Source organism: Pholcus phalangioides, unplaced genomic scaffold, assembly GCF_987345545.1.
Source record: "Pholcus phalangioides strain wild (caught in Gottingen) unplaced genomic scaffold, Ppha-v1.0 ptg000015l_1, whole genome shotgun sequence".
Taxonomy (NCBI): Eukaryota; Metazoa; Arthropoda; class Arachnida; order Araneae; family Pholcidae; genus Pholcus; species Pholcus phalangioides.
The window spans coordinates 110,401,826-110,419,104 of record NW_028301608.1 but is presented as its reverse complement, the minus strand read 5'-3'; the positions used below and the strand labels follow the sequence as shown (position 1 = coordinate 110,419,104).

General features: G+C 38.0%; 1 protein-coding gene across 1 annotated transcript in view; it reads left to right on the top strand.

Moving 5' to 3' along the window:
- LOC149077571 (dual specificity protein phosphatase 1-like) overlaps positions 1-16,629 on the top strand; it is a 35,427-nt gene extending 18,798 nt beyond the window's left edge. Inside the window, exon 4 of the mRNA XM_089245137.1 lies at positions 16,112-16,629. Coding sequence (XP_089101263.1) covers positions 16,112-16,506 — 395 coding nt within the window. The 3' untranslated portion in view covers positions 16,507-16,629. The remainder of the gene's footprint in view (positions 1-16,111) is intronic.
- The last annotated feature ends 650 nt before the right edge of the window (positions 16,630-17,279 follow it).

The following is a 17,279-nucleotide window of genomic DNA, read 5'->3' as shown; positions in this document are numbered from 1 at the left end:
TGAAAACTAATAATAGGTTTACACTCGTCTCATTTCAATATTTCCCAGTCTTCCACCATAGGTCCACGTGATATTTCGAATCAAACAGAAATCGAAATGGAACAGCGAGTTCCTATGGCAGGCGAGGATCCATGGGGGGGGGGGGGGATCGCCCATAACAAGAGTCAGGTAATATGGGAAAAATTTATCTGCCCCGTTAAATACGGCACTTTACTACGAATCTACCCAATAAATCACCCCTCCCGACACATCTACTTGGATCCCATGAATGGTCTATGGCAATGGTACGCAGCCTCCGACCCGCGAAAAGTGTTCACCATAAATGAGTACCAATCCACACAACGCCAGAGGTACGCTTTCTTTTTGCGAAATCGAGAGTTTGTGTGCACCTTTGGTCTATGGTATGAGAGCTTCCAGTTGATGCAGGAGAGAGCTTCCCGAGGGGTTCTTTGGTATCAAAAACTGTAAAATCTTTCCAATGAAAGATTGCATTAGAATATCATTCTATAGTGAGGAAATATTTTTAACGTTTGGTTGCTTGAAACAGTCAAGGGAACTTCAACTTCTATGGCATGTCACAGTGGGTTCTTGGTTCCCTCGATGTTAGAATGCAGCAGCGTTTCTCCATCTATGCTTCTCTGCGAGTCCCACATACTTTCTTTAAACAGAGCACAACTCAGGTCTATCGCCATGGACAACTTACTACCTAGTGAGGTGTGCCGGAGAAGTGCGAGTATCTAATAATACTCTGAGTGCGTATCTAGTGTTGTGTCTGGTTTTTCACTGCTGCTATCTATATTTCAGAAGCGAATGTAATGATTGAATATTTGTACCGTTTGTAGGCCTGTGGCTCTCTGTGGCGAGACTTTTTAACGGGGAGATCGGATCGCATTCTCTTCTCGAAAATGGGAACCACAGAAAACCATCTTCAGCTGACCACAACTGTGGTGCCAGTAGGGTTTGAACCCGGGACCTCGCGATGCGAGTCCGTCACTATGACCACTCGACCAGCAGACCCACATACTGCAAGATAGTGGTCCGTCCCATTGTTTCACACTTTTTGCTGGTCCTTGAGTTTCAGAAAGGTTACGATACATTACTCTGAAGGCCGGAGTAAGGGGGTAAAAGTTAATTAAGGAAACAGTATTATAACGTAAATGAATAAAACGTTTTCGCGTTTGATTCCAGAGTCTTAAAATTCTTTTGTAAAGGGGGAGGTTGTAATCAATAAGCTTTTGTTCTACTCCTTCTTTCTGTACAGCAGATGAAGAAAGAACATTCAGAAACTAGTGATTTGGTTGTGGAGTGGTTTTCTACTTCTTCACAATGAGTCTCTTTCTGATCGATTAAAAGATTGTTCGGTCAATTACTTTATTTTGAACATAAAACTAGGTCAGTTCATAATTAAAAAAGGGAACAAAGTGACTCTGTAAGCTGTTGCCTTCTAAATAGAGACGAGAGGAAGCCCACGTATATTATGATAATAAGCCAAGGCGTGGGTGGCACATTGGTCTTGGTCTCTTCTCTCCTTGCCTATCCTCATTCACGTGTGCGTCAAAGGGCTTCTAGTTTAATTAAATGGCGGTAGTGATGCTGTGTTTTTTGCTTTATTTTTCTCCAACTGTTGTTTCATGGTATCATTTGGTCTTTTATTGTACCTTCCGAACTGCTGATCGTTTATTGGGACGAATCTTCTCGAGAAAAAAAAAGAAAATCATCTCTTTTTTTCCAAAGAGATTATAAATTTTGTTGTTTTCGACTCGTTCTGTGACCTGGTTGTTGTTGTTGTTATTCGCTCCGCCCACTTACGAGATTTTACGTCGATGTGGAGGACGTGGGTGTTTCTGTGTGTGGCAGAGGCATAACGTACTTCGGTGTGTGGATTTTTCTCCTTCTCCCAACTTCTACCGCCACGGTTGGGTTTTGATCCTTGTGCGCGACGTGCCTTTGGATCGATGGAAGGATGGATGAATGAACTCGTGTGAAGGCGGTTTCCTATTCGATACACGAGGTCCTTCTCAGTCTTTACGAAGATTCGGTCGAATACACAAACTGCTTTCATTCATAATTCAACCCCAACTTCATGAAAGGAACAAGAGTAAAAATAAAATAGATGAACACCAATAGAGCGTGCTATTGAACAAATATACTTACTGGAAAGAGGTCTATCTCTTATGTAAAAACTTTCCTCTCATTTAGGTCTATTGAATATCATCCACGTTGTTAGTCAATACTCTTTCATCGAGTAAATACGTTATTTCTTGTTTTTAACACTGCATAAAAAAAAGGTTGTATTTGAAGATGGTGTGATTGATAATCGTAACAACTTTTCCTCATTGAGTATAAGCAATTTCGGTCCACAGCGATGATTCGTGGGATCTTCGATAGAAAATAGAAAAATATTCTTTGATGATGATGATAATCATTCGCACGACTCCTTCCCTTTATTTGTGAAAATTCTCTCATTAGAATATTAAAAGGTTTTACTGAACGTCGACTGTACTTTATATTGGGTCGTCCGGAGGATTTGAACATTTTGCTTACAAGTTCAAGTTCATACATGCTCAACCCATGGCCCCGAGGGCCAAATGTGTCCCCCGGAGTCATTTGATGTAGCCGGCGATCCCACACCTACTTTTGTAAAAATTAAATAAGCGGAACATTTCCATATCACTTGAAGTATCACTCGCCCGCAATATATTCACAGATCACTCAAGTAACCGGCGACATAGTTCCAGATCATCCAAGTGGTCCGCGATACGTTTTCAAACCAATGAAGTGGCCCGCATTCACCTTAAGACTGAGCGTCCTTGTTCTACAGCTTGGGGGGGTTCCTTCTCCTATTCTACTCTAATTTAATTACCGCCCTTGACTGTAGCCCGCTTAACCCCCGCCCCGTGAATACGCCACTGGTTGTTCTAGTGCAGCGGTTCTCAGCCTTTTTTACTTGCGGAGTCCCGTAGGATTTTTTTTTTAAATTTATTTAACAAAATTTACCGAGAAATGCACCGTGGGAGATATTTTGGCGGGTAATTCTCAACCACATTGTTTGAGGTCGCAGTTGCGAGATATTTGGAATTCTAATTTCATTCACGAGTTGCCGCGAACTTGAAAAGTTTGGGAATTCATGTGCTTTATCAAAGTGTGCCTATATCTTCAATGTCTGATTTTTTTTTTCACTTGGATTCATTCAAGATTTTTTTCAAAATACGTGTTTGCAATCCACATCCCGGTACTTGAGAGAATAATGTTCTAGTGATTGTGTATGTGTGTGTGTATATACATGAACTATAACACGAATATTCTTTTCGGACCAACATCCGCGCAGGTTTTTTCCATTTCTACAATTAGCGGAAAAGGTTTTTCCGGCAGTGTTTCCGCAATAGTCACAACACCATCACCACATCCTCTGTTTGATCTGGTTCGTAAAAAAAAGGGGGGGGGGAGTGATATTTACATGAAATTCGGTGAATATTTCTGTGACAGAAAAATTCTTTTTTGGCTTTAATAATCTTTCATTAGATCTTTTTTTTTTGCCTGCTGCTGGCTTTCCTTTTTATAGCACGGATGTCCGGAGAGGACTTTTTATTTTATTTTTCTGTTCCTGACTCGACGCGTAAGGGTACGTCCATAGTGAACCGCTTCTCGCTACTCGCTTCATCGCGGCTGAAAAAAGATCGTGAACACTCATTGGGGCGGCCATAGTGCGCCCGCCTACCTGCTTTTACCGGCTGAAACTGCTTTTACCCGCTTTAACCGGAATGAATTGTTATTTCTTTTTCTCGCTTGACCGGCTCACCGCTTGCACTTTAAAACGGATACTTTCCTGTAAGTGTTCGTTTTATAGTGGAATAGTAAATCGACGGAGTTGATTGACTAATCGTTGATTAATTATGACATAATAAAAGCAAAATCGTTAATCATCAAGTAATTAAGGAAAATTAACAATTATAGTGAATCCTATTGTGAGAATTAATTATTGTCAATACTAATCGTTAACTAGTTATGGCATAATATAAGCGAAATCGGTTATTAATTAAGGATCATCAATGGTAATACTGAATCTAACGGAGTTTTTATGACGAATAATTATTGTTAATACTAATCGTTAACTAGATATGACACTAAAAGTGATATCGGTGATTAATCATTAATTAAGGTTAATTAACGATTATACTGAATCCAACGGAGTTTTTGTGACGGATAATTGTTGCTAATACTAATCATTAATTAGTTATGACATAATAAGCGAAATCGTTAATTAATTAAGAATCATTAATGATCATACTAAATCCAACGGAGTTTTTATGACGCCTAATTATTGTTAATACTAATCGTTAATTAGTTGACGTAATAAAAACGATATCGTTAATTAATCAAAATACCGTTGGATTTCATTTTAGCGTTAATTCGTTAATTAACTAATTAAGTTGATTAACTAATTAACGATAAAACGAAATCCAACGGATTTTGCCGTTAATTAACTAGTTATCGGCCAGTTTAGTTTTATCGTTATTAGTTGATTAGTTAATTATCGATCATGATTTAGTTTTATCATTAATATAAACTAATTGACGATAAAACTAAATCAAACGAAATTTTGTAACGATTAATTCTCGTTTTTCTAATCGAAAATTTGTTGTGGCACTAAAAGCGAAATCGCTGATTTATCATCAATTAATTAATTAACTATAATTAGCGATTACACTAAACCTATTGCAACTTTAAGGTGAGTCCTATTCATTTCATGTACATATTTTTTGTTGTCAACAAAAACACAATATATCCCCACGTGATAGCTCCATGATGCCAACTGCTCATGCAAGCAGACGCTCCCGCGAGCGGTGCACTATAACCACCACCGGCTAGAATCGCGCGAGTTCATCTCGCCTTCTACAACTGCCGCGGTTTAAGCAATAAAGCGAGAAGCGGGAAGCGGTGCACTATGGACGTACCCTTACACACAAGTCCCCGCTTCGAACCTCCGTTTTTACTTCTTCACTTCACCCCGAATTTCCGTGGATAGTTCCCCCCCCCCCCCTCGCTTCTCTGTCTCGCGTGGTCGTGCGTATGCGCGAGTCACCCCCGCTCGTTGTGAATTGACGAATCGACGGGAAGTGCGACTTCCTCGTGCGGTCGGTCCCTGCCGCTATTTTTGCCGACAACTACTATTGTACGACATCGAGCAGCTGCTGTTGCTGTATAGATAATATCGATAGAAGTGTCGTAACCTGTGCACTGACGAATGCGTTGATGCGGATTGTTTCGTTTGAATGTAGTAAATGAGTGTTTTTCTGTGTGTCGGCTTGCTGTTATGACAAGGATCCAGTTATTAGGATGAGTCAAAAGTTTCGCAATGTATTAATAATTATTGTATTATCCCTTGCCGAGGTCGTCTGAGGCAGGGACGTGTCCAGGACAGACCTTTGGATGGTGCACAAAAGGGTTGGGGGGGAACACAATTTTTTCTTCCCCAGAAATTTTGAGTTACCACCCTTTAAAAGCATTTTAATTGAGACATTTGTTAAAATGGTACATAAAAGGTATTTTCTTCCGATATATTAATTTTTTTACCGAAATATTAAGCTTTTTTTCTGATTTTTGGTAAGTTGGGGAAGGGTGGGCATTGGGCCACCTGTGCCCCCCCCCCTTGTGCGTACGCCTCTGGTTTGAGGTATAAAACCGCGATCGACTGTAAGGCCGAATGCATAGTGAGGCGACCACGAGGTAAGGGAGGGCAGAATAGAGACTAGCGACGAAAACAATTATATTATATAGTTCTGCACCACACACATACTCGAGGAGCCAGACAAAGAAGAGAAAGAGGCCACTCAACGAGAGGTGCGTGTCTTGAACCATCCTATTCAAGGCACATTTTTCACACGACATATTTTTCACCTTGATCTGCTGATTTCTTACTATCTCTGCTTACAGGTCCGTTTCTCCCTATTTTTTCCCTTTGCCTCTTTTGCGGAGTTATCATCATCATCGTCATACCCTTACATTTTAGAATCCCCCTCTGGTCATTTTCTCCATCCTCTTCGTCTTTTAGTATGTGCGCGGACATTTCTTTCTCCACCCCCATTCCTTTTTTTCTTCTTAGTTGAAATTCTTGGAACAGTTTGTTACCTCTTCGCTCCACAATGATCGCAGACTAGATGCCGAGCTCGCGCTTGATAATTTCTGAGTGCGTGGACGTAGAATTTACCTTAATGTCCTTAAGACCTCGAAGTCTATTTTCGGTATAACTGACCGTGGCTTGTCATACCGTTTATTGACACCCTCGGCGAAAATTTTCTTAACTGCCTTGTTACCGCGATGTGATCAATTGCAACTTCACCTTTTGTGAAATAAATATTTAAGATTGTTTCCTTTGAATTATATCCTTATTCGAACTCTCGGAGTAAAAATTCCAGAATTCAGTGGTATCATGATGCCTCTGAAACCTCACATGGAGCTCAGCGATGCACAATCGCTCCGCCCAGACTTTTTGTCTCTTAAATAGAGGTGAGGGCAGGATCGCAACCGGGGTTGCCTTGCGCCCGGGCTCGTTATTACAATCTCTACTTTCTCAGTAACACATTAAGCATTAGCACGCCGGTGATTGGTTACTGCGAGCAAAAAAGCTAGCAAGACATCACGAGAGGCGGAGTTTTGGGCGAAACTGAATTTCAAAGTTCATTACGAAAAATGAAAACATTTTTTATTGAATCAGTAAATGGATAGCTGGGGCGCTCGCTTCGCGAGCCGTTATTATTGTTTTCTCGATGCACGTGAACCGCATTTGATTAAATCAGAAGCAAAAATGCAAACATTTTTTAGTAAATCAGTAAATGAGAGCAAAGATGGAAGGATGGGAAAAAAAGTAGAAGGGTTTCAGACCGAATTGAACACACGACCTCAGGTACGCGAGTCTTGTACTATAACCATTACTCCAACGGTGGATATCGGATTTAAGTGCAATTAAATGTATTTATTGTTAAACATCGCCAGCAAAAATTTCACCATGAGTGACGTAATGGTTCATCACTCATTTCGGCCAATCACGATGCGCTAAATTTCTACAATGTAGCTAGAAATGTAGGGATTGTTTATAAGCTGCCCGGGCGATGCACCAGAGGGACACCGAATTCACACTTGAACTTCTTTACAAGAGGGGCACCGAATTCACACTTGAACTTCTTTACAAGAGGGGCGCCAGATCCTTCGGAGACGAGATGTATGCAGATTAGATGGGAGATTTTTAAAATTTTTATATTCGTGGCACCTTTGACAATAAGATGAATTTCAAATACTGTGTCTTATCATGGCATCCCTTCTCAATCTCTAATCACTTCTGTAAATCCTAAAATTTTCGCGACATGGTGCAATGGTTCTCAAATTTTTGTCACCTACGGTTCCCTTGCCCAAATCATGATTATTCCGCTGCTCCCCGGAATAGTTAAATAGATATTTTCCCACATAAAAGAACCACTATAAAGAATAAATAGGCGCACAAATGAATATCTCTAGTTCGCCGCAACGCACACTTTGAGAAACACGGACATAGTGATTGATTATCACATTCGTTTGGTAATCGCCGATTTAGATTTTCATGGCTGATCTAGAATAGCTTTCGTGGGTGTTTTTCTTAGAAATGGACGGTTTTTACCGATTTTACTGAATGGAAATTTGTTACCTCTTAAACTGGCTTTTAGATTGGCGAGTAAGAGAAGCGAATGAAAGAATTGCATGACGGGAAAAGATAAAATAAAAAATTATCAATGCTGTTTTTAATAAGATTACACTTACAGCGCCTTAATCAGTGATTTTCCGATCTGGGATGCCTCTCGATTGGTGGTTTCCTAAAAGCTGTCCACAGACCTCCCTGTGATTCATACAAGAGTTTACAAAGGGGGCTAGCGAAATGTGTTTCACGCTAGGATGTAAATCAAAGCAGAAATAAGAATAAAACTATGAGTGACTATAACACAAAGAGAGCGCGCGGATGGTCTCCGAGGTAAGTGCTAATGGAAAAAGCTATTTCAGATTGGCCACGGTTATATAACGAGATATCTTGGGGGATAAAACTAGTATATTCAGTGTGGTAATTATGATTAAGAGTATCACTAGAGAGATTTGAAATTATAATCTTCGTTCAAATTATACCGCGATAAAATCTTGGGTACCCCCCCCCCCCCCCCGCGGTTCTATTGGAGATTAGGAGGTACCATGGAAACCATTTTTTTTACTCTAGCGACTAAGTATTTCTTTTTAAGAAGAACGGGGTTTCCTGAAGTGTACGCCATTAATTACGTACTAAAATGACGATGGTTTGCCTCCTTTCCCTCGGATCTGTCTCGGGCTCCTTGCTGGGGCCTCAGCCTGGAATGAACCTGTAAATGAATCACGGGAAAAGAAAAGAGGCGAAATAGTGCAACAACCAAATGGCATTTCCTTTCTTCGCCGAGTACCCCCAGAAATATTCGGCGCCGAATTTGCTGCTGATGAATGATCATTTTTCTGTTGCAGCAGAAACACGCTTGCGATCCCTGAAACGGACGCGCGACACGTGGCACGCGTTCTTCCTTGAAAATATATATATATAAAAAAAGAAGTATACGACGGCGTTGGGAATTCAAACTATCATAGTACGTGTTATTACCTCGGAGTTCCCCTCCCATCCGTTCGTTTGCGATGTCTTAAGAAATGGGAAACGCGAGGGAATGTACGTACCTATCCGGAGCAATGTATTCTCACCTGATAAAGGGGGTTGAGAGGGTTGGTTGTGCTTGAGTCTTTCAAGTTATTCTTCGAGAATTTCCTTCATGATGGGGGGGGGGGGGGGGGGGGGGGGGAATTTGGAAGACTTTCGTTTTCCATCTTAAAAGAGATGGGGTGATGGCATTTCGTGTGCACGAACGAACCCAAGGGTTTTTTATCACCGGTAGGACTGTATATGTAGGCTATATCGGTACAGCACTATGCGAGGGCTTTCCGAGTCTGTCTCCTTCTTCATTTCCATAAGGGCGGAAATCCGCGCAGTTGATAATTCGAAAATAGACTTAAATCTTCCAGCAGCGTGTGCAAATACTATAGCATCGCGAGCAAGGGGTTGAATCTCTTCCGACTCACGTGCGTGACTTTTTTTTTATCAATTCTATAAATTGTACCGACCATTCTTACCCTCTCGCGTTTATATTCGGTTTTATAAATCTCGCAGTTAAGCACATGGTCGTGCATGATCTTAAGGAGAGAAAAAAAATACCCGTGGCTCTCTGAAGCGTTTGCAAGTGCTGTGAAAAGGTGCTCAAAATAAGTGATCAACATACAACTGCCAATGTATGTTGGTTATACGATGAGGAATCAATTTCTGTCTACCGCAAGAAAAATTATTCCAGCTTTTGCCACTGAAACGGATTTAGATCAAAATTAGGACCAGCAAACATTGAAATTAAAAAGTTTGAGAATAGCCTGTGTGTGTGTATATAGTAGTATACAGCACTGAACTCTTTCCCAGTGATCTATATGTCGTAGGCTGGGATTGCACTATAAAAGTTCTTTTATGAAACTTAAAAAATCCAACCAATAAGCATATTGGTTACATTCGAGCAAATGCAACTGATGATCTTATTGGTTGCAGTTTTCAAGTTTTATAAAAGAACTTTTCTGAGACTTTGATATATATTGTAATCCTGGCCGTATAGAAAACCTTAAAACTCGGTTTAAAAAATCATTTCGAATTGTACTGTTTAAGTATCTATTCGAATAATATAATCCCTGTATAAGTATCTATTCGAATCTTATACAGGGATTAAAGGTGGCGATGGAAATATGATCAAAGTGTTTGAAATTTTCAACGGGATGGATTGGACCATGAATTATTAATACGCTGTCAATCGAATGCTTCGACAAGGAGACACCAGTATCGTTTAGTAGGGGACAATTCCAGGTTGTAGTGTCGCATAAAGTTTACCTATACGAGGGTCGTGAATTCTAACACAATTGACACGTTTGAAAAGAAGTACGATTAACATAGTGGGATAAATGGAGAAGCTAACAATACTTAAATAAGGCTAGAACAATATTTTTTATGGGCAGTGTATTATCTAGTATTAATTATTAGTTTTTTCTTTCGTGATATACGCTTTTTATATTGGGCTGCTGTATTCTGGCTATATTTGACATCCATATTTGTTATGGACATCTTTATCTAGCCAACCTCGTTGGGCAATTTGCCAGTTGTGTCCATTGTATTTGTATTAATTGGGACATCTACCGGCAAATTCAAAATATAAAAGTGGAAAGAATATGATCTCACCTTATAGTGGGCACCTTAAACTGGCTGCGGTAATGAACGGTTAAAGGACCCTTTAACATGTCACCCTCTTTTATGTGGGGGGACCCCATGCTATCAATCTATGTATTCTGCAGTAATTAGCAATCGCCGCTGTGGTGGTCATAGTGACGGACTCGCATCTCGAAGACCCATGTTCGAACCCCACAGTGGTGGTCGGCTGAAGTTGGTTTTCTGTGGTTCCCAATTTCGAGGCGCAAATTTAAGCTGATTTTCCCCGTTAGAAAGTCTCGCCACAGAGAGCAACAGGCCTACAACGGTACAAATGTTCAACCATTACACTTCACTTGTAGTTAGAAAAATTGATGGCAGATGACAGCACTACACATAACGACCATTACACAGTAACAAACTTCATAGTAAGGTTCCCAACACGTACACGCACATTCCAACATGTACCAATTCGTTAGAAGTTCCACAGAGGAAAGTGGATGGGGTGCATGTGTGATTCAGTTGTAGTGATTAGCAATTGGCGTCCTTTTAGGATGTCGCGAGATCAATCAAGGATGAAGCCATGCCCAATGTAACCAAAGTGGTGACTTCCTCGGACGCTCATAGGGGGAAACATATTTAGAATAAAGAAATATATAAATGAGTCTGTTTCTTTTCTTCATGAGCAGTAGAGATATTTCGATTTTTTTTTTTTTTTTTTTTTTTTTTGAATTTCAAAGCTATTAATCCGTGATTTCGTGTCAAAGAACGCTTCAATTAAAGCTAAGAAATTCCTTAGACGTAATCTATATGAGCCATTACGAATTTAAAAAAAATCGCAAACTGTGTATGTATTGATGCAGTTGAAACTTCATGCAGGATAGTGTGCTTTGTTGTCGGCAAGGTATTTCTTAGAGACGCTGAAACGTTTGGGCTCTCTTGCACTGGTTGAGACGACCCCTAACAATAAATTATTTTGGAGAAATAATTTTTGATTTAGTCTCTTCTCTGGGTTTGCCATTGGTCCGGAGACATCGATGACGCAAAGACATTTTTATGACTGAGAAAAGGAAGTCCTGTTGAGACGAGAGAGAGAGAGAGAGAACATCATAATAAGAATTGGGAGTGTTGTGAAAAAAAAAAATAGCAGGAAGCTAGGCTTTCTTTTCTTATATATATATATTTTAAAGTTTTTTTTCTTCTCACGTATATTGTGGATGGAGAAAAGGAAGCCATTCCCTTTTTTAGCAAGAAAAAAAAAAAAAAAGAAACGCCGTTTTCGAAGAAATAAGAAATTTTTTTTCGATTTTTTTCAAAAGACTGATGCGAGGGCTCGTGATTCACGCGTGCGACGGGATATTTCTATTATACAATATAAAAATATCCTTTTTTTTTTCGGATGTTATTAAACGTCAGATAACAGGAGGGAAAAGTTCTCGCTCCCCCCCCCCCGGAAAGAGCAATAAAAATCTACCATATTTTGCGACTTTTTTCTTTCTTTTTTTGTCGGTGGAATATCGAAACCAAAAAGGTTTTTCTTTTCTTCTTTCCTCGACCCGAAATAAGGTTGAATATTTTTATTATTATTATTATTAAATGTGAAAATCTGTTCCAATAGTGGATCGAATATTTTTATTTTTGTGTTGGGGGTTTTTTTTAGAGGATTTCACTTTTTTTTGTTGTGAGTCTCGACTTTTGGATTTAATTTGAAGACTTCGTGAATAGAGAAATCGTTCCTTTTTCACAAGCGGGGCCCTGGGTAAGCATGAATTTTTTGGCCCCACTTAGTATCATTTCTGGAGTTGCTATATACGGAGTGTGGTTAAGTGAAAATTATGTATAAATTTTACGGATAGTGTGCGAAGTGGCAAGACTTCGGCTACAACATAAATACTTTCAAAATAGAGTTTGAAATATGTTATGGTGCTCAACCTTTAGAATGCGGAGCTATTTCATTGGTTTCAAAACGTGCCGCGGGCCACTCAACTGATCAGGAATTGTGCCATGGGCCGCTTAAGTGCTCTATAACTGTGCCACACTTCACTTAAGTGACCTGTAAATGTGTCGCGAGCCGCTTAATCCTTTCAGTGCTGTCGGTTCTTTAAAAGTACCATTTTTAGTTTTTTAACCCCCCCATCCCTCCCCGTATCATCCCTTACATACGTTGTTGAGTGCTGGTATTTTGAAGTAAAAAAGCTGTACAACTACTTTACGATTACCGAATGACAGCACAAGTTTGGGACCATGGTTTCTAAATATATGTTAATTAATAAACATTAAATAGATGTTTCGCCCTGTAAAGCTATTTTACTGCATTACACTTCTGTGTATTAGACTCTACTCAGTAAAACACTACTTTTCCAAAATGTTCCGTAACAAAAAACAAGTTATTGCTTTCTTTGCGGTAAAGCAAAAAAAATATTCATTGTATTATGCGTTGTTTGGCATGTGTAACTGTGCCGCTGGGCACTCAAGTGAGCTGTGAATGGGCCATGGATCACTTGAGGGATCTGTAAATGTGCCGCGGACCATTTGAGTGATGTGGAACTGTACCATGAGCCGCTTAAGTGTTCTGGGACTGTGATCAATGATCTGTACATGTGAGTTATGTCTCCTCTTCGCTAGGCTTGCCAGAAATAGATTCGTAGTGACTCTGGTAACACAACAGATTCTTAAAACAAAACTACAATCATTTCAGTATTTTTATTTATCTGTTTGCCATGTGTGCCTTGAAGATTAGGAAAATTGTTGAAATGGGCTCTTTTTATTACAGTCACTCGGTCCTTAATGTTTGTTAATCGGACTGGCGGAAAGTCTACTCACACATTGTGTTATTGACGATGTAATGTATGTGTGCCCGATCCTCGTAGAATTTCTACGATGTATAATTACTATAAATGTGATAAATCGGTAGTTAGGCATAATTAACAATCGTTTCGGAAACTTTTACCGTTAATTATGCGTAATTCCCGATTGAAGTTAGTATGATAAATATGGAAGAAATCGTGCAGAAATATCGATTAAATTCAATACTTATGAGTTTCTCTCGTACTTCATGGGTGCACTACACGTATTTTGCCATAAAAATTCGATTAAATGAAAATAAGTGTTATAATGATGCATAAATTATTTTTAGTCTCGCAATGTTAGCTTTTTTCACACCTATCAACATTTTTAAACGTAACAGTATTTTGTATATATTGTTTTTATAATTGCATTTTTAATTGGGTTGCTGTATTATGTTACTGAACATATGACATCAATATTTTTTATGGGCATCTTTTTCTCAGCCACCTCGTTGGGCATTTTGCTTATTGTGGCCTTGTATTTGTATCACCGATCGAATCCATCATCCTAGACTGAAGTTTGAGCAAGATGTCTGGTAAATTTAAGTAATTAATTGACGATATATCATATTTACAAATACGAGCTGGGAGGTGATACATAACCGCCGGTAAATGCGATAAATTTTCAAAATTTATCAAGCTTACCAAAGTTGTGGTCGGTAATTATACGTAATAACCGTATTTTATCTCATTTACCTAACATATACAGACTGTTCCACCATAATTGACCGAAAGGAATATAAATTATACTGTTCGTTTTAAAATTCAACAAAAATATGAAAAATTATCAGTGCAGGGAACGGAATTTATCTGTGGTAGTTGAACCTCTCCAAAAGTGATTATCGGGAGGAAATACAGAAAATTTGTATACGGCCCCAATCCAAAAAAATGTCGAGCAGTAAATTTTGCGCCTTTCTCTATGAAACTCAAAGTAAAATTGGGATCGAAATTTGCCGAGATATTAGTTTTTTTCATCTATCGGTATTTTGGGGACTAACCAGTACATAAAAAAGGGAAACACAAAAATAAATAAATAGAACATTACTGAAAGCAAAAACAATTTTTCTGAATGAGCGGGATAAATTATGAATAATTATTTTAATTATCATTTCTTTTCCGTCGACAGTTATTACGAAGACGGATTTTCCGTGTACTGAAAATAAATGCACACATTGCTCATGAGTAGAGCCCGGATCATATGCATTTGCATTTTTTGGCCTTTTTTCTAGCATTAATACGTATAAATGCATGAAATTAAAGAATTTCACAGAACGTGTTCATATTTTCGAGAAGCCTTATTTAAGCTCAATCACTTTTTTTTTTATAATTTTTCAAATATAAATTAATAATTTGTAATACTGTATTTTCAAAATATCAACCGTTTTATTGTAAGGTTATTTCTAGATATATGTCAAAAGTGATAAATTTTTTTAGAAATAGTGTCAAAGTTCTTTTGTTATTGATATTTCGTTACTGAGCAGCTGTACTTATTTGCATATGGAAGTATATACATATTTCGGGATATTTTTTTGAAATAAATATTCACTGGGAAATAGAAAATATGCATTTTAAACTTTTTTTGCATGGTGATTTTTTAATGCATATGTTTTCTCATTTTTGGTACTTTCGGAATTTTCAACTATTCGGGCTTTTCTAGTGCATATTTTTTATGCATATTTAGGTATTTTAAGTGTATATTTTTAGAGTATGTTTCAGCACTTTTTTAGTGCACAAATCCTTGCTCTACTCATGAATTATTCTACATTAAATGCAAGAAAATTCGAATCAAGAAGTAAAACTATTCGGATTCAACATTTTCATCGATTTTTGCAAATTTTCAACACGTTATAACCGTATAATACCATGCTTTATTATTTTATTTATTATTCTGTGCTTCAATTTAGATAAATGAATAATAATGAAAATATCCACACAATATCATTTCAATTATAAGCTCCATCTTGTGTTATGGCTGAAAAGACGAAATTTACTTTTTTTTTCAATTTTTTATATGGAATGCTAGTCTAACATTTCTACAAACATCAATTCCCCATTTGGCTCCTCGAAGGCTAAATTAACGAAAGAAAATTTCTTTGAAAAGTACCAAAAATAAAAAATTTTGATTTTCAATATCTCGACGAATTTTGATCCAAATTTTACTCGTAAATTTCTTTTGAGTTTCTTATAAAAAGGCGCAAAATATATTTACCCTTTAAGCGGTTTTCAATATTTTCTTGATCCGCATTGTAACTGCCACATTGGAAATGAAAGCATGTTAAGAACCAGAGATATTTCGGGTTGACCGAAATAAAGTAGATCAAGTTTGACGAGATATTTCGGGATTGCCACTGTAAGGATTAAATTATTTTTTAGATTGTGGGGGGGGGGGGGTATACAAATTTTAATTTTAGGTATTTCTGCCAATAATGATTTTTTCGGGGGGATTCAACTATAACAGATAAATTCCGTTCTCTTTGCTGATCATTTTTCTGTTGAATTTTAAAATGAGCCATACGATTTATATCCCTTTCGGTCAATTATGGTGAAACAGTATATATAGAGAAATTGAATTTTCTGGATGTTATGCCGAAACTGATATTTGAAAAGAAAACTGATTTGTCTCCTCCGGGAGTATCTCTTCAGTATATATACAATTGAATACATGGAATTCAACTGTTCGTTATAATGCATTATAACGAACTCCAAGAGACCAGAGAAATCACTTCGTTATAACGGAAATTTGTTATAAAGGAATTCCATGCTTTTCGCATTGTTCCTATGTTAACTTTTCTTGGGGATTGAAAACGTTTTCGTTAAAACGAGATTTTTTTCACTATAACGGCGTTCCTTAAAACGGGATTCGACTGTGTATGTATATATATGAGGTGGTCTGCCCTGAAATGGTCATTGGTTTTTGTTTATTTTTTATTTTCTCGATTGAACTGAAATGCGTAAAAGCGAAATTACAAAATTCCTTTCTTTTTCTTGTGATTTTCAGATGAAGCGAAGCGTTCGCTCGGCAAAGTGCTGGTGCATTGCAGGGCCGGAATCAGCAGGTCGGCGACGATATGCATCGCCTACCTAATGGCCAAGAACCTGCTGCGTATGGAAGAGGCGTACGAGCTGGTCAAGTCCCGGCGCCGCATCGTTTCGCCGAACTTCAACTTCATGGAACAGCTGATGTCGTTCGAGGAACAATTGTTCCCGGCGTCCTGCAGCAACCCCATCGTCGCCGTCGTCGACAAGAATGACGACGACCAGCACATGATTGAAGACCAGAGTCTGAAATCGGACTCGGACATAGAATCGACAGCTTCGTCTTTTCAGGGAGACTCTCTTGCCCCTGAAGATGATGTAGAAGAAGAGCACCAAGTGGTGCCATGTGAACTTTGACTTGTAGATTAACCACAACCACAGAAATGTATATAATTTATATATTGGGGGGGAGTAAACATTTTTATATATGTAAAAGCAGGAAGACTGTTAAGACCCAGGTTTTACCAAGGGAAGTTGGTAAAAGCCAGAAATTCACTTTTACCAAGTCAAACCCCATTTTTAATGAATAAATTAACCATTATTACTTCCTGACTCTTATTAATTAATAATAAGTACAATTTTTAATAGTTAATTGAATTAACCAACCATCTAAAACTTATTAATTCCTGATGCAAACAAGAACTGACCAATTATCATTAATTGATGTACAGTTCATCATATTGTTTAGAGTAAAATAATTAAGCTGAACAGCTGAAAAACCCATTTTAAAAGAATCAATGGACCATCAATTGATGGTCTCATGATGATTATTGATGGTCAAAATAGATTAATTAATTATAATTAATAATTGCTTAATTTGTGTCAAGAACTGATAAGTTCATGTAAATTAATTCCTTTGTTAATTATTAATAAGTTGAAATTATTAAATAACTATAATTATTAATTAATAAGTTGCAGAAGCTAATAAGTTTATGATGGTTAATTTATTTATTAAAAATGGGCATGGGATAAAAAGTTCGAAATGAAAACATTTGCAAGCGTATTTCAGACGTTCACCAACGCTACCAGTCTTCAGGCTTTTACTGTAACATACATATTGTGAGATGGATATTACACATATACAAGTAACATATCCACATTGACATAATATACAACCTAATTCCTTAAAA